Genomic DNA, 14,218 nt, shown 5'->3' on the forward strand with positions numbered 1-14,218 from the left:
TGACTTCAAAGGGTTGGTGTAAACCCCTGATGGTGCGAAGCTGCGCTCTGTCACCTCAAACACTTTGACATTAGGGCTCAACACCTCCTTTTCTCCAAATTGCTTTGTTTTGCCAAAGGTTTCCTTCCCCCGCCCCCTCCCCCAGCCCCGGATTTTGTTGCATCTGCAGGCTCATTTCGAACATCTAAACTTCCTAAAATGTACACGGAGCGCCTGAGGGTGCGCACACGCGCGCGCGCTCACACCTTCGCTCGAGTACACGAGCTCGGCTGGGCCGGCTCCCAGTTATAGAACACATTCTTCCATTCTTCGCGCTCGGGCACACCCCTTCGCAGTGGGGATTGGTCGGGCCGACCCCTCCTCGGCGACGCTAGGCTCCTCAGAGGCCCAGGCGCCTGCCAATCCCCACGGGCTGTCAAAACAAGTCTTCCCTCCCTGTCACAACAGAGCGGAGTGGAGGCCGCCGCCGCCGCCGCCGCACTTCCTGGGGCCGCTGCGCCGCGGTCCACGGGCAGGTGGCGGGTGCGCCGGGCCGCGGTCGTCTGGCTCCGGCCCCCTCAGGCCGCGCGCGTCCCGGCCTCGGAGGCCGCCCGGCCAGCCGCCGGGGGGCCTTTTGTCTGGCGCAGAGCAGGCGTTCGCATCACATTTCGGACACCTCCCTCTCCTTTTCGCCTCTCCTTCTCCCTCCCGCTCGCATCTCCTTCCCCATTCCCGCCGCCCTACCCCAGCGGACTGCCGGCCTCCTGGACCAAAGCCCGCGGACGTCTCTACCCAAGCGATGTCTCCTCTCCAGAAAGTTGCCGCCGCCGCCGCCGCCGCCCCCGGGCGGTGAAACAAAGTGTGGCGGGGCCGCCTCCGGGTGCAGGAGCGCACTCGTGCCCAGAGGCTGGACTCCGCTGCCGGGCGTGCCGTCTCCCCCCCGAGAGCCCGATTCGCCGGCCATGGCCGAGGGCGCGGCGGGCAGGGAGGGTCCCGCGCAGCCGGACGCGGCCGGGTGCGAAGACGACCCCCGAGTGGGCCCGGACGCCCCCTCCGGGGACGGAGCGGCTGTGGCCCCTGGGGGCCGGTGGAGGGATCGTCGCAGCGGGGTCGCGCTGACGGGCTCTGCAGGGGCCCCGGCTGACAGCGAGGCTGGCCTCCTGGAGGCGGCGCGGGCGACCCCCCGGCGCAGCAGCATCATCAAGGTGAGCGAGGCCGCGCCGCCCGGGGAGCGTGGGTGTGGGTGGCGTGTGGGTCGGGGATCCAGGCAGGATGTACGTACGGTGTGTCCGGAGGCATCGCAGGCTCGGCATTGTTTTCTCCCACCTCCCTCATTACCAAACCTTCCTTCCTCGTCCGGAGGTTCCCAGACTCAGCTCTTGGCCGTGAGAAGCAGAAGTGAGTTTTTTTTTTTCCCCCTGACAGCAGAGGAAAAGTTCCACTCTGCGTCTTTGCGTTTTGATGGATGCTTTCCCTCATTTTCTCTGAAAGCTTCACTAAACCGTTGATGGAAGGAGGAAGGGAGGATTCAATATAAATGCAAACCACAGGATGGTTGTGCACTGCTCTCCAGAGAAAGGTTAGCTTAATCCCCCCTCCACCCCCCACCCCCAGTAAAGGAAATGCACAGTTAACCCTCAAGTGAAAGAAAAAACAAAAACAAAAACAAAAAACAAACAGCTTCCTCCCCACCCCAAGAACAACCCTCCAGATTCCAATGATCCTGAAATCCCAAGAAGCGTGAACTTTCCCGGTAGACAGGCAGAGTTTTCAGTGGACCCTGTGACCAAGTGGCGAGCGATGGTGGAGCCCAGAGTTTCTGCACTGCAGAAAGCGCGAGCAGAAAGCAGTCAATAAATACCCCGAGCATCATCCCAGGTCTTTGTGGTTACCACCGCAGGAAGGGAAAATGCTTCCTGACCGCTCGACCACTAGACAATATTTCTCCTTCATCTATTTGGCAAGAAATTTGTAAGCCTTTTCCCTGCTTTATCTCTTTCTGTCTTCCTTCCGCTCGGAGCTTGCCTCCTGTTAGAGATTTCATCTTTTGGGTGCATGACATGTGGTTACGTATCCTGGAAGTCAGAACTCTCCCTTAGGCTTTGGAAAAGGGCCTCAGCATAAACGAACGTGAGTAATCATGTGCATGTGAGATCAAAATTGATTTTGGTAGAGTAGTCAGTATGAAACTGTGTGTGTGTGTTGCCAAAGATGAGACTGAAAGATGGACTTGAAACTACTTACTATTCAATTTACTTGGTGTGCTAATGCATTCAAGACCATTGTTCAGGGTTGAGCTGTGTAACCAGCTCCTAATGCCCAAGCCCCAGCTCCCCTTGCCAGTGTGGGGAGACTGTGCCCACAGTACATCCACCTTGCTCCTAGTATTGTCTGGGCTGTTCCCCAACACTGACACATGGAAGTTTAAAACCAACAGGAAGATTTCTATATAAAAAGAAGAGTGGGTGGTAGTTGCAAATGACTTGTAGTAGTTTCTGTTATTCTGTGCCTTTTAGATGATTTGAAAAGGAGTGTTCCATTCCGGGTGTGAATTTGGATAAAAAGGAAGTGATCACTTTTTTTTTCTTTTAACCCACAGGTCAGAAAACATATTATTCTGAAACTTAAAAAACAGCACAATTAGGAAACAATTACATTTTGGATTCTAAGATATTGATACTACATGTGTTCCCTGTGTGTGAAAACAAACACCACAAGATAGTTTAAAATATACCATCACAAGAAGTGGCCTCTATAGTGTTGTAAAAAATAAAAGTAACAGAGTGTAAGGAATATATAAATGCTTGCAACTAATTTGCAGTTTCTAAATTGTATTATGTTCTGGTTTATATTCTCAGAAGGACCCTTGCTGAGTAATTGTGCCTTTTTGGTTTTGAGGTTTATTTTTGTGGCAAAAGAGGGAGGTAACAGAATATCAACTTGATCTTTCCCCTATTTAATAGTAAAATAAGCATTTAATAAATGGTTTCTTATAATTAAAGGTACTAGAAAATGAAGTAAATTGGTATTATTTTAAAGTAGGTTTTATTGAAAATATAAGCAGATGAGAAAAAAAATCAAATGTTGCAAAGGAGCATGAAGGGAAGACTCCCAGCCACTCCACACTCCCACTTACATAGTCCGCCCCCAGAGCTGTTAACACTTTCTTAAGTATCCTTCCAGAAATATTCCATGCATATGTAAGCATATGTATCTGTATATATCTGTGGTGAACTATTGACATTCTTGATTTATATAATAAAATTTAACTGAAGTTTATAGGCCTCATATTTTCAAATTTGCTTCAAGTGCTTTTGATTCCTAGTGAGTTGTCCAAAATCATTCTGATGTGTCAGTTAATTTTCAAGAATAACCTGGTGGATCATTGGTGAGCATGGGTCCTTAGGGTCTGTTCCCAGAGGCCTTCATTCTCGTCCAATGGGGAAAGAAGCAGGTGGTGGGGTTTGTTCCACACCATCTCTGAGATCAAGGAAGGACCTTTCTGTTGGCATCTTGAATCTGCTGCCCCATGGTTTGTTCACTTTAGCAAAGTAAAAAGGAGAGTCTCTAAAAACGGTCTAGATCATATAATAAATATGTAGCACATATCCTATATTGAGAGAAAAACGCATTCTTCAGAGTTTGGCCAAGCGTTCTTTTTATTTAGCATTAAAACATACATAAAAAATAAAGGCTGTAGTACATTTTATGTTAATCAAACTATTAAATGTGTTTCCAAATAGCCTTAGTATTGTGATAATTGATATTCATGATCATAACTCTGAGCCACTGAAAGGTTGTAAATCATCAAATATTAAATTATTTTCAGCTCAACTTAGAATATTCTCTATTAACTTGGATATTAGACAAATCAGAATAGTGCATTGCTCTATCATACCAGGAAACAGACTGTCTTGTATATTAATAAAAGAAATGTCTTGTATATTAATAAAAGAAATGTTTTCAGTAAATTTGCCCTCTCTAATTTGTGAAAACATGATTTTAGTTGAGAAAACAGTTTCCTTCTGAGCAGATGAAAACAATAACAACAATTAACTTTACACATCTTTGTAGCGTCTATCATAGCTGTTTTTCTTTTTTTTTTTTTTTTTAATTTTTTTTTTCAACGTTTATTTATTTTTGGGACAGAGAGAGACAGAGCATGAACAGGGGAGGGGCAGAGAGAGGGAGATATAGAATCGGAAACAGGCTCCAGGCTCTGAGCCATCAGCCCAGAGCCTGACGCGGGGCTCGAACTCACGGACCGCGAGATCGTGACCTGGCTGAAGTCGGACGCTTAACCGACTGCGCCACCCAGGCGCCCCATAGCTGTTTTTCTACTATAGTTGTGCTTTCTCCCTTATATGCCAAGTCCTAAGTTTTAAAAAATTTAATGGGGGGCTTAAACTTGGTTTTCTTTAATCCATCCATTTTTTTGCCCGTGTTTTTCTGTATTATTATTTTCGACAGCATTGACATTGATAAATGCTTCACGTTTTTGGTAAGTGCATTGTTGAATACCAGTATCGCAATAGACTCCATCTTAACTGCTTCTTGATGACTTGGGGTTTAAAACGACAAGTTATTTACATGCAAGTTTGATTATATAAAACAATTATATACTATTCTGCATATGAATATATTTCTACTTAAGATATTAGACCATTTTTCTATCTAATTTTTGATATCAAACTTACAAGTTTAAAATATTTAATACTATCGATTATAGTTTATATCTCTTTAACTCTGTAACGATTTGGAAATAGAAAGCAGCATATCTCATTCCTTATAGTAATGATGGGAACTGAAATACATACATGTTTTCTAAATAGCTGTTTTTTCTTCCATTGTATGTAACATATTGAAGGGTTCTATGTTTTCTTTTCAATTCTACTAAAATATAAATTCTTTAGAAGAAATCATCATGTGGATGTCATGGACGTAGGTGTGTTGGATGAAGATAGGAGATGGGAATGACGTGCTGATACCTGAACTGAAATCGTGAAAGTAATTGCTTTGGTATTTTTTGTGTCTCATTATTTTATGTCATGGCCAGTCTTATTCTGTCATGTTCATTTTGGGGCTAGTGTGGTGGGTTTCTGAGCTGTAGCCTCAAAGATGTGCCTTGGGTACCTGTTGACACATATCAAAATTATGGCTCTCTTCCGTGGGGCAAAAGGAGTTTTATTTTATTATGAAGTGTTGCCTACTGTGAGTCAGGTACTATAAACTAGGAGCTTTCATACATTATGTCACTTGATCCTCACAGCAAACCCTCTCAAGTAGAGAAGAAGGGTGCCTGGGTGGCTCAGTAGGTTAAGCATCTGACTTTGGCTCAGGTCATAATCTCATGGTTCATGAGTTCGAGCCCCATGTTGGGCTCTGTGTTGACAGCTCAGAGCCTGGAGCCTTCTTTAGGGTCTGGTCTCCCTCTCTCTCTGCCCTCCACCACTTGTGCACAGTCTCTATGTCTTTCTCAGAAATAATAAATGAAAGTAGAGAACAGAGGCACAGAAAACTACTGATTCACGATGTGGAGTTAGGATTCATACCCATGTCTGGTTAACTCCAGGGCTTGTGCTCTTATGCTGACTCTCAGAGGCAGGAAGGCCACAGTCTGAATACTTTCTAGGTTCGAAACGACATGAACCTATTAAGAGAGTGGCAGAAGAGTCTGAATCTTGGGCCCTATGGCTTGCGGGGGAAATTTCCCTTTCTCTGCTCCCCCCACTTCCCAACCCAGAACACCTAGAGATGGATGGCTCTAGAAAGGGATTGCAGACCTTCCTGTCTTTAGTCATTTTGTGAGGCCTGTGCTGTATTCTAAAAGGCATAGCAATTTGGCAGATGTCCTCCATGTTGCCAGTACACATCTGTTGTTTTACACCAGGCTGCTTCTCCCGTGCCCTACATGTAGGTGAGGTTGTGAGGGCTTGTATTCTCTTTTAGACTGATACAGAAAGGAAACAAGTACCTTGGACATAGGAAGATGCATTATTTTAGGAGAGTGATGAAGTAGGGGCTCTGAAGCTAGAGCTCTGAAAGCATTTTGTATTACAGTTATGAAGGGTAACTTAATATGATTAAAAATTAACAATTTTAGGCACACTATAAGCTAAACAGGCTTCTGTAGATGAGCTTGGGAATGAATCAGCATTTGTAGACTTATTTCTTTCTTTGCCCATAGAAGTATGTGTTAAAAGTTCCAAATAACTAACTTATGAGTACATTTTGGAAAAACAACCTGATTGTAGAGTGGAGCTGGTCAGCCTTTACTATAAGGGGTGCTGTGCTCATGCCCTGGTGGCTTTAGTCGGAGGTGCCCCTCCTAAGGTATGATTCAGCTATATTAATAGTGTTGAACCTCTTAGGTTGATCTGGTTTATTATCCCAGCAACTTTAGTCACAGTGTTTACTTCCTCTGAAATTGCCATAGAAACATGGACACATTTCACCTTAGAAGTGGTTGCCTGTCACTGTGGTCCCTTTCTGATGTGATTGCTTATAATGCCTCTTAAGAATATTAGGAATAAAATTTGGATAAAGAGCTTTGTCCTATTTTGAGGAAAGGTTTTAGAAGTGCCTGTGAATTAGTGTTTGCTATTGCTGTGTGAATTCACACTATTTGTTTTCCTTCTTGGAAAATATTTTAAGGTTCAAAAAGTATAAGTTAACTATGTAGTCATTGAGAGGTTAAATATACATTGCAATTTAGACTAAATAGTTTTTTTCTCAGCCTTTTCCTTTTTATAGTAGAGAAAACAAATAATTAAATTTTGTACTGTAAAATGTCAGTTGAACATATATTGCCAAATAACACCTGAGGCACAGCAGGGTGCCTTGAAGAGACATTAGGAGACAGCCAGCTTTACCTTCAGTGTGATTGAACAAAGATCCATTATTGCTTCTAGGTAATGCCAGAGCAACTGGTCAGGCTGCCCTGCTCCTCCATCACTTTTGTTCAGCTTGAATAATAATGAAATAGAATCCCATTTTCAGGAGCGATGTCCAACCTGAGATGTATAAGATTGTACATTTAAAACAGCTGCCCACCTGGGGCTCCTGGGTGACTTAGTCAGTTGAGTGGTGGACTTTTGATTTTGGCTTGGGTTATGATCTCACTGGTTGGTGAGTTCAAGCCCCACGTCAGGCTCTGTGCTGACAGCATGGGGGGCCTGCTTGGGATTATCTGTCTCCCTCTCTCTCTTCCCCTCCCTCGCTCTCTCTCTCTCAAAATTAAATAAACTTTAAAAAAGAATAAAACAATTGTCAAACTTAAAATGACTTAACAACAGTATGAGGGAGGAGCAATTTTTTGTCTCCCATTTTAGCACCAGTAAATGAACCATTGGTTATTAGATGGGAAGAAAGAAAAATTTGATTGAACTTTCTATCTAAATCTAAGGTAATAAATTAGTAAATCTTATTATAGTAAAACTTGTCAGTTCTATGAAATCTTATATTTTGGTAAGTGTTTTAATAATGTCAAGAGGATATATTTGTAGTTTCATTGAATTTTATTTATCTCTGTATCCCGGTTCCTATAAAAGGGTACATAGACAAAATTTATTGTGATTATTGAGTATGCTAAAGGTGATAATAAAAATTAGCACCAAACGGTCAACTTCTATAACAACAATTTTTTGTTTTAAGTCGTCACCAATGTACTATGCATTTGAGCTAACACTTGATGGCAATAAAATCATAGTATTTGAAAATATTGGAGTAGTTCCTTGGATTTAAAATTAAATTGGATTTGTCCTTTTGTTTGTAGCATCTTATATGGATGTGTTTAAGAGAGATATAATCTAGTTCATTTTCAATTGTACCATTTTAACTCACCTCACTAATACTAGCATTACTTTGAGAAAAGTGGGTTTGAACATGGTGCGCAGAAAGGAATCATTACTTATATTATCATTAACACTGTAGGAAGAAGAAAGGCAGGTTAAATTTGAAAGTAGAACAATCCATCCAAAATGAAACAAAACAACATGAAAACTAAACTATTTTAGAAAGTGTGCTTAGTTTCCAAAGATGTCTTAATTTCTATAAGTGTATGAAGTGTGTAGTGATTATAGGCAAGGATATTGTGTTTTTCCTTAACAATACAATGTTGTATTCAAAAGATTAAAACACCTTTGAAAAATAATTTCTGCTTTGCTAATTGTTTCATGCTGACCTTTCAATTCTTTCAAGAGCCTTTTAAAAGATGCTAAGTCTGTACTAGACTAAGCACAGGAAGTATGTACAAATTGGCAAACTTGTATTATTGTGTGGTACAATGTGAAGGTTAGAAATGATCATGAGGTTGTATTCAGAATAGCTTCTGAAGTATTGCAGGAGATAAATGCACAAGCAAGGCAAAAAGAGGCAAAAGAAACACTACTATTAACTAGGACTAAGATTTCAAAGCAGAACTCTAAGAAGGTTGGAACTGATCATGTTGTAAGGGCTTTTCCCTAAGACGCAAGTGATTTCAGACCAAAGCAGGCCAAATAGCCTGTGTGCTCAAAGCCTACACCCCCCCATCCTAGATCTGACAGCCAATGATGAGAATGGGAGGCTCAGGAGCACAACTCCCAGGGCCAAAGAGTAAGGTGGCAGCAGAAGCAGAATGTCCTAAGGCTTCCTTGACCCAGGCTGGGTTAGGGTCTGGCTTGGAAAAGGGCACCTGTGTTGGAAGAGCAAGTGCAAATGGCAGTGTTCTGTTCTTCTTCAAGTCAACACTTGTTGGGTTCAGGACAGAGAGAGGACACCATGCTATGTGCACGCTGATTTTTTTCTCCTTTGAAAAATTTCACTTCCCATAAAACATAGCTCGTTATTGTCCTTGGACTTGCAGTTTCTTAATTATTGCGACTAATTTTTGGAGGAGGAGGTAGGGGTTGGGGCAGAGGCAGGGGTGGTGGGGGGGTGGGGGGCGGTAAGGGACAGAGTTTGTGCTCCCCCTAGAGGCTGACATATAAGATACAAAGACATCTTCAGCATTTGATGAACTATTTTGAAATATTTTGGAATGATTGAGTCTATGCTATAATTAAATATTATACATTTAGAAATGTTATTAGTAATTAAATAGGTTTGTTTTTACATTTAATGTAATAGATAAAACATCTTGAATAGATGTGACATCTTGAAGAGATTTTCCTATTGAGACATTTTCTTTACAATAATAACAAAAGCTTATATACTGTATTATAGTCCAGCATTGTTCCAAGCACTTCATGTGTGTTAATTCAGTCAACCCTTACAATAACCATTAAGTAAGTATTTATTATTATTATTTCCATTTTTATAGATGGAGAGGTAAGTGACTTGCCCAAGGTCACATAGCTAGTAAATGGCAGAGCCAGGAAATGGACTCAAATAGTCTAGCTCTACAGGTTGCTTTAATCTTTATGTTATACATCCTCTTAAATCATATTGATTTAAACCTTAGCCACTGGATGAAATGGCAGACATTTTATGCTTACCTTAGAAACTAGTTTAGCTGATAAATCTATAAAAAGTGATTCTGAAAACAATTTTGGGAAGTTGTTAAAGATTGAATACATTTTCAAAAATACATTTTTGAAGTTTCATAACTTTTTATGTAAAATACCTATAACTTCACGTTAGTATTGCATTCCACTTTACCTTTAGAGGAGTGGGCTCCTATTAGCATATTTTTACTCTTTGAACAGAATTAGCATATTTTACTGTGAGACAAGAGTTTATGATCCAACTTTGGTATCAATTATACAGACTAAGGATGGACTGTTACTTAATCACTTGCAACTTGATATGATTTATTTTATAGTTTGATAGTTTGTCTTCCAGCATCAATAAATCAATAAGGAGTATTTGACTTTCTAACCCAAGGAAGTTGAAATTTTGTTAAGTGGTAGTGGCTATGATGTTGTATGATTGAGATTTCCTTCCAATTACATTTGAGGTAGTGTAGTTCCTCACCCATAGGAGGGACCTGGCAAATATTTGTGGAATTTCATTAAACTTAAAGTCTGTCTAGTCATTTCATTTTCTTTTTTTTTTTTGAGGGGGGATAGAAATTCCGGAGTTAACATGTGGGAAATTCAAATACATAATTATTTCAAGAAATTACTGTGCTTATGGCTGCTTTATTGTGTTAAAGGTAATGAGTCTATTCCACTGTTCAGAGATATATACGGTGGCCAGATGATACCCAGAGGTTTGTCCTCATCATTTGGAGACTGGCTAGGTATTAAAGGCACAGTCAGCTCTTTTGTTGAAACACTCATATGTTAGTTTTTATTATCTATCTGCGGTTATGTTAAATCATTGAAAAGACATTGGACCTTGGCTTTTTCTTCCTCTTTCACTCTCTTTTCCTGTTGCAGCATTTGCACTATGAGCTGTTTGGTCCCATTCTCTTAAAGTGGATTTTTTTTTGTTTGAAGGAAAAAAGAAAGCTTTCCCCAAACATCTGAAACTTAAAATAATTATTTTTCCTAATACTTCCTCATGTTCAGATAGTATGGGATCAAGCTAGTTTTGTGATAAATGCAGCGGTGTGTATACTGTGTGTATATGTGCACACACACTTGTGCTAGACACACTGGAAGTCAGAAGCCTCAGTAGCAGGTGACCTTTTGATCCTATAGCTGTCTGTGTTCTAGACATCAGGAGTGATGGTCTTTATACAGAGACATGTTTGTCACAGAAGTAGCTGCATGGACTGTGAAAAGTCATACTCAGAAGTGTTAGCAGTTAAGTTTGACCAGATATTGAGATTTCTGGGGTTTGAGAGAGAAGAGAAAGAGAAGGATCAAGGTGTGTTAGAGGGGAATGGAGTCAGATGGGACCATATTTACAAATGGACAGGGTAAATAGCTTAGCAAGTGTCTTTTTACCTGGAGCATTCTGCCAGAACTTGTATATTTGGAAATTCAGATTTTTTTTTGATTTTGAAGGCTTTTAAAATTTTTTCTGGAGAGTTTTTAACTAACACCTCACACCTTAAACACCTACCAGTAATTTCTGGGCACAAAGCCCTTTGAGCTGAGAGATTCCTGAGAAGGATCTAGGAAGGATTGGTCTGGGTTGTTGGGCAGAACGTTTGGCATTAAAGATGAGTTTTGTCTACTTTTCTAGCCCTAGCCCCAGGAAAGTCCAAGAAAATTCTTCATTGTTGCATCCTCAGCATGTCAGTTTCACCTACAGAGAAATGGTTCTGACAAACAAGTTAATATAGAAATTAGTGTAACAAGATGGAAACAGCTGGGAGCACTAGAATTAACCATCACAGCTTAAAATAAAATTCCAACAAAGGTCTAGCTTCAGGAGACCGTGAACTGCTGTGTTCAGGCACCAGGCTTGGTCTTATAGTGTGGTTTTCGCTACTACCCTTGCTCACCCCTCTTCCCCAGGCTAAATAAGAAGAGGCCTGAGAGGGAGGAGGTAGCCTTGGAGGGATGTTATGGTTCCTGGAAAGCCTGTTCCTTCCACTTTCCTCATTGTTGGGAAGAAGAGCTCATGACCTTTTTCTGAGGCTGAGAAAGAAAGGACTCAAGAGAATGTGTAATGGTGGTGGCATCTAACAGTCCCCCTCTCTACCAAGTCTCCCTATAGGTTGGGACTGATGCTCATCTCCCCTCTGGAAGGTACTGAGTTATACCATCAGATCCCCTAATGCTGTCCCAGGTGTGGAGAAAGGGGACATGATGGAAAATGGCCAGGCCTCTTGCTGGTGCCCTACCCAAAGAAGCCATCTGGGGTAGAGGGACTAACAAAATGCTGGGGCAGGGACTGGGTGAGGTGAGAGGTAGAGGTCAGTGTCCAAGTCAGACCTCTGATGATGAATATGGGGGAAAGGAGACTGTGGAGAAGCAGCAACTCCAGAGAGTCTGCATTTGTATGCCTCCCCACAGAGAGAGCCAAGGGTCAGTTTAGTGTTAACTTGAGGAGCAGAGAAAGCCAACCCAGTAGGGCCTGCAATATCCCTCTGGGACTATCTATGGGGAGACCTTGGCCTCTCCTATCCTTCCTCCAGCCAAGCTCTAGTAGGGAAGTGTCAAGAGGAAGAGAAAGGGAGAAGTGGGTAGAGTAGACCCACCCCCCACCCGGCTCCAACCACTATAGCCAACATTCTAGCTTGCCATGTGGGCAATGAGGCAGAGAAGAGGATTTGGAATTGAACGTGAGGTTGAAGTTGTAAAATGAACAGGACTGAGTTTTTAAGAACTTGAAAGAACCCTTCTAATAAGTGGGAGAGATTGAAACATTATGGAATCTGAGTGAGCTATTAGTAGTAACCAGAGTACCTAGGGACAAAGGGGGATCCAAGATGGTATAGTTGGGAGGAAGCAGTTGAGGGGAAAATGAAACTCACATGTTCATATTCTAACAATTTGACACTGTTTAATTGTCAATTACATTATTATAGGATTGGCGAGCTTAGAGATCATTCTCTAACTTTGCCCTTTCATTTACTAAGTATGGCTGTCCACCATCTCTTCCATTTATCCAGGGCACCATTATAGAGAACTGTTTGTGATACCATGGATAGAGAATGGGGGATTTTTCAAGATTTCGTCGTGTAGAACAATTACAGGTACTAATATAGTCAAAATCCTATGTTTTTTTTTTTTTTAATGTTTATTTATTTTTGAGACAGAGAGAGACAGAGCATGAGCAGGGAAGGGGCAGAGAGAGAGGGAGACACAGAATGTGAAGCAGGCTCCAGGCTCTGAGCTGTCAGCACAGAGCCCGATGCAGGGCTTGAACTCATGAACTGTGAGATCATGACCTGAGCCGAAGTCAGACGCTTAACCGACTGAGCCACCCAGGCGCCCCTCTTTAATTCTTATGATAGCTTGGCAAGCTCTTGTTATCATTTCAACCTTAGAGATGAGGAAGTTGAGGCTCTGAGAGGTGTGGAAACTTGTTTTAGGTCTCACAGCTATTAAAGTGGAGGGAGGGGAGAATTTTTCTTCCCTATTTTCTTTTATCCTCCAAACCTGCAACTCCAATACTCCAAATTCCCAAAGCCAGTGATATAAGAACATACTGATCTGATTGGAATGGGGCCAGGCAGAAAACAAAGTTAAAGTTAGTTCAACCTCACATCATTCTGCAATAAAAGCAACCACCATTTATTGAGCTAGGTGCACACACATTCTTTCACTTAAGTTGGAGTCAGAGGGATCTAAGAAACAGCAATAGATCAAAGGTGATTGTTTTGGCACACCTCCTAGATTGGGGGTTTGGGTTTCTTACCCTTTAAAACCTACATTTTAGAAGCCCTAAGTATATTGGTGCTGAAACAAATTACCACAAGCTTAGTGGCTTCAAGCAACTCAGATTTATTATCTTATGGTTCTAGAGGTCTGCAGTCTGAAATTTGCCTCCCTTGGCTAAAATCAAGGTATTATCAGGGCTGTGTTCCTTTTTGGAAGTTCTGGGGAAAAATCTGTTTTCTTGCTCCCTTTAGCATCTAGAATCTGCCCTGTTTTTTTTTAATTTTTGGATCATAGATCCTTCCATTTTCAAAACCAACGGTGGCCCGTGGAGTCTTTGATTTTCTACCTTGTCCCCTTCTAACTCTCATGTCTTCTTCTTTACATTAGAGGATCCTTGGTATTACATTAGGCTAACCCAGACAATCCAGGATAATCTTCCTATTTTGACGTTGGTTGATGAGCAACCTTAATTCCATGTGTAGGCTTAATTCCCCATTGCCATGGATATATATTCACCTGGAATATATTCACAGGTTCTGGGGAATAGGACATAAACATATTTGGGAGTGAAGATTCTATCCCATCCTAGTTTCAGAACAAGGTAATGACTATAGTGATGATTTTATCCAACTCCAGATTAATTTTATTAGATTCTTTAAACAAAAAGATAATTTGTTAATAAATATGCATAGTTCGTTGGGTTTTAAAGAAAAACACTTAATTTATGGATTTTAAGAATGTTTCCTTTCTAAGTGCATCTGCAGTTTTACATGGTCTACTTTTTTATGCTTAATTTAAAATAGAGTTTTCATAGCAAATTGAACTGAAAGAATCCTTAGAGTTTACTTCATAATAGTTGAATTTACCTCTTTGCAGATTTGGTTATTTACCTCTTTGAGACTTAGGTTACAGACTTCCTCAAATTATAAAGCAAATTGGTGGAGAACTGCTTCCTATGATCTTACAAGATTTAAAAAGAAGAGGATTCAGGTTTCTGGATTTATTTTTAATATATCCTTCACAACAATTGAAGGATG

At 41.4% G+C, this 14,218-nt stretch overlaps 1 protein-coding gene across 3 annotated transcripts in view; it reads left to right on the forward strand.

Moving 5' to 3' along the window:
* The first annotated feature begins 427 nt into the window (after positions 1-427).
* PLCL1 (phospholipase C like 1 (inactive)) overlaps positions 428-14,218 on the forward strand; it is a 337,835-nt gene continuing 324,044 nt past the window's right edge. The window contains exon 1 of one of the 3 annotated variants that reach the window (XM_025935332.2): positions 428-1,184. In XM_025935332.2, coding sequence (XP_025791117.2) covers positions 942-1,184 — 243 coding nt within the window. In that variant the 5' untranslated portion in view covers positions 428-941. The remainder of the gene's footprint in view (positions 1,185-14,218) is intronic. The other 2 variants (XM_086719220.1, XM_086719221.1) reach the window with 2 other exon arrangements.

This window comes from Puma concolor, chromosome C1 (genome assembly GCF_028749965.1).
Source record: "Puma concolor isolate L17-30 chromosome C1, mPumCon1.1.hap2, whole genome shotgun sequence".
Lineage (NCBI taxonomy): Eukaryota > Metazoa > Chordata > Mammalia > Carnivora > Felidae > Puma > Puma concolor.